Consider the following 3953-nt stretch of genomic DNA (forward strand, 5'->3'; position numbering starts at 1 on the left):
AGGTAAACGTTTTATGTTAAATGTTACGTCTAAAGACAAAATTGCAGTTCAAGTGTTGTTTTATTATGTTAAATTTAAGTGAACTGTTGGAAAATATGTTATTGCTTGATGTTAGTTATTAATTACTTTTTAATGTTTGTTTTTTCGTTTTATCTTTTGTTAGAATAAACCAGACTCCCTGATGAAGATGTTATAAAAAACATCGAAACGAGTAGGAGAATAAGAAAAACAAAAGTTTTTGTCTTTTTATTTATCGGCCGAAATGCTCCTTTTGGAAAAATTAATTTATTAACTAAACTTGAATATTAATTAAAATAAATAAAAATTAAAAATAAGTGTAAGGCGCGATGACCTCCGAAGAGATCTAAGGGCGAACTTCTCTTCCAATTTGCGTCGTACTCCTCCAGATTTTCCCTACAAATTGGCCGGACGGGAGCTACTTGTTTTATGCCGACTCCGAACGGCATCTGCAAGACAGATGAGTTTTCACTGAGAGCTTTTCATTGGCAGAAATACACCCGGGGCGCTTGCCAGACACTGCCGAGGGGCGACCCCGCTTAGAAAAATTTTCTTCTAATTGAAAAACCTTATTTCTAAAATTTTGATATTACTTTGTCCGGGGTGCGAACCCAGGGCATACGGTGTGGTAGGCGGAGCATGTTACCATCGCACCATGGTGGCAATTTAAAATTTATACCTAGCTGTTTGCTTTGGCGCCTAAATGGAGTTAAATGATCGAAGAGAAATAAAATAAATTTATTTCCACTTTTTTTGTTATATCGGCCTACTTATTTGTAAGATCGTGTGTTCGAATCGCGCTCAAGGCCCAACAGTAATTATTTTATCATTGTTGTTGTATCATAACATAATTATTGTTAAGCCTTGAGCTCGATTCGAAGCCGCAATTTTACATCTATTTCCTCTTACATGTTTCGTTGCTTTTACGTCTGCCCCTGGTAGTCTTATGATTTTATTTCGAAAACAATTGATTCACTGGTAATAAAGAATTTTCAAAAATAAAATAAACTTACCAGAGTCCCTGAGGAAGACACGACAGCGTCGAAACGTGTAGGATGGAAAAAAGAAAATTTAACTTTGGCTTCTCATTTCTCGACTGAAAACATACAACAAAGCAAATAATTTGCTGTTTTGTTAACCAAAAGAGAAATTTCTTGAGTAACATTTTTTTTTTGATTAATCAGAAAATAGCATTCATCGATTAATTGGGTTAATCTTAACATGATTAATCGTAATTTAGAGTAATCAATTAGTCCCATAATCACAAAATATTCCGTATTTTTTGGCAAATAAATATTTCTTATGGCATTTAATATACTGAATTAAAAGAGATAAAAAAGCATTTCGAATTCAGAAAATGTATAAAACACTAAAATTCCGGTCATTATTTATCGTTGCTTACCCATTTTTGCTTAAACCCCGATTAATTGAATACTTTGCAATCTTTATCCCATGTTAGTGTTTTACTGTCTGTAAATCGCTTGCTCATCAATAAACAATTCTTAGCTTAGTTCTATTAGATCAGCAAAAAAGGGAGAGTCATAGAGAATAATTGTAGTAATTTGAGTAAAGTTAGCACGCTAAGTGAACATTTTGAAATTCATTTTTTAGTTGAGATTTGTGACTTGAAGTTTAAGTAGTGCTTAGCAGTAATTAAATAATACTTATGTCAAAAAGTGGCCAATAGAAAATAATTAAATAATAACAATAAAAAGTTAAATATATTAATAACACGAAAACAATCAACACACTAAAAGAAAATGGCTTGTCGTTTTGCTATCGCTATTCCTTGCATATTAATACCAATTTCGCTTGGCTACGCGTATTACCGTTATAAATACAACTACTTCGAAAGGTGTGGGATACCGCACTTAAAGTGTAACACAGCACTAACCCGAACTAACCATAAACACCACGTAAGGCATGTCTATAATATTTTTAAGACACTTACGCCCATTGCTGGTTTATATCTCAATGAAACACCCACAATTGTCATACTTGAACTGGAGCTAATTAAACGCGTGCTAATTAATGACTTTTCGAATTTTCATGATCGTTTTAATGAAAAACCAAACCACAAAGATTTACTGCATACATTTGATAATATTGAATGGCAAGCGGCAAGACGTAAACTGGGGCCCTGCTTCTGGTCCGCTAAAATGGATTACATATTTCCCAGCGTTATCAAAGCAGCTGAGGCATCAATAGAAGAAATATCAAATATTCTTGAACGTAGCACAAAATCACTAGATTTGCAAATATTTTGCACTAATTACGCCATCAATGCTTTGCTGAGCTGTGTTTTTGGCGTTGAGCTCAACCAAAATAAAACAGATGAGTCAACGAAGGTGCTACGTACACTATTGGTAGAGCTACTAATGAATGAGTATGAAACACGCTACTTAATGAATTCAGTGATGACAAATATCTGTTGGAGGCGATGCACGAGGCATGCGCAATTGGCAAAACCTGAACTTGGTGCACAACTTGATAGCGCAGTGCGAGCGCTAGTAAAAGAGCGCAGAGCGCTTAAAGTGAAGCGAAATGATATACTGCAGATATTCGTTGATATGTTAGATGATGTGGGCGATGACTCAACTGCAATTAATAGCAAAGAGAGTGCGATGCAGTTGTTTACAAAAACGCTATACACGCTTCTCACTGGTTTTGTTAAAACAGCCAAAACGTTAACTCATTGTTTGCATGAATTGGCGCGAAATAACGAAATACAAAACATATTACGTTTTGATATTGAGCGCGTAATGAAAAATTATGAGCAGAAATTTAGCTATGAAGCAATGGGGCATATGCATTATCTTGATCAAGTGGTAGCAGGTGAATTGACTTGCATGTTTACTCAAATTGTGTTTAAGTTTTTATCAAATTCGTTTCTCCCTAAACAGAAACGCTACGTAAATACCCACTCTCAGAGGTGCTCATACGTCGCACCGTACAGAATTACCGTGTCCCCGACACAGCATATACAATTGAGCGTAATACATGTGTATTGGTGCCTGTTTATGCAATACATCACGACTCATCAATATATCCTAAACCTGAACAATTTGATCCAAGCCGTTTCGATGCCGCCGTTGTAATGGCACGACACGCATGCGCTTATTTGTCTTTCGATGATGGACCGCGCAATTGCATGGGCAAGCGTTTAAGTAAAATGTTAATAAAAGTTGCTGTTTTCATGTTATTGCAGAGTTATGTAATCGCATGTGAGTATGAGGGGTCCGAAAACCTAGCATTAGATGGAGAAAAAACTAAAAATAATCAAAGTAAAATTGTTGTTGAAATAGAAAAAATTAATTTAGTAAAGGATGGGAAATAAAATATTGATTATGTAAACCAATATATCTGTTACTTTAAAACAACGTTTACAGTTCTCTATTTTTCATTCGAACACGCGCGCCTACGTAAGAGCCTCTATGAGCCACTCTCGCTTAATGCTTCTCCTGAAAGAAGTTGTGTTTAATACGCTGCCACTCAGCCCAGGGTGGCGGATGAATGCGCCTTAGGGTAATAACGCTAGGTCGCGGGTGCTGTTGCGACCCTAGGACAGGATTTCCTTGGGAAAGTGCTGGATTTCGCCTTATTGTTGAAAGTAAGCTTTAGGAGCACTTTGCGACAATGGCATCCATCGGAGGACAACTCAGAAGGTCTAAGAGAGTAATATCAACCAAGACAAGAACTGCATTGAGCAAATGTCGTGAACATATATATTCTGTAGTGGCAAATGGTGCACAGAATGACCGGAACTAGGAGTATGTTTCTCTAACCTACTCGTGTGCTGGTGCTGGAAAAACGAGAAGAGTGGAACAGGGGCTGACTAGTGTTCGGCATAATAGACAGGCTATGTAGATAGTAGCTATGGGCCGTAGGTGTTAGCTGGAGGTGCCGTAGCGTGCGAACAACAGCGCGTTGTTCTT

General features: G+C 36.8%; 1 protein-coding gene across 1 annotated transcript; it reads left to right on the forward strand.

Moving 5' to 3' along the window:
• Window positions 1-1641: 1641 nt before the first annotated feature.
• Window positions 1642-3376, forward strand: LOC137246269 (probable cytochrome P450 6a13). The gene is made up of 2 exons (XM_067777375.1): window positions 1642-2853; window positions 2922-3376. The coding sequence occupies exons 1-2, from the start codon at window positions 1779-1781 to the stop codon at window positions 3353-3355; spliced, it is 1509 nt and encodes a 502-aa protein (XP_067633476.1). The 5' UTR covers window positions 1642-1778; the 3' UTR covers window positions 3356-3376.
• The last annotated feature ends 577 nt before the right edge of the window (window positions 3377-3953 follow it).

This window comes from Eurosta solidaginis, chromosome 3 (assembly GCF_040869045.1).
Source record: "Eurosta solidaginis isolate ZX-2024a chromosome 3, ASM4086904v1, whole genome shotgun sequence".
NCBI lineage: Eukaryota > Metazoa > Arthropoda > Insecta > Diptera > Tephritidae > Eurosta > Eurosta solidaginis.

Excerpts from the sequence above, each read along its gene's own strand:
- LOC137246269 (XM_067777375.1), top strand. The coding sequence starts at position 1,779 with ATGGCTTGTCGTTTTGCTATCGCTATTCCTTGCATATTAATACCAATT. Across the intron at positions 2,854-2,921 it reads TCTTGATCAAGTGGTAGCAG|AAACGCTACGTAAATACCCA; the intron begins GTGAATTGACTT and ends CTCCCTAAACAG.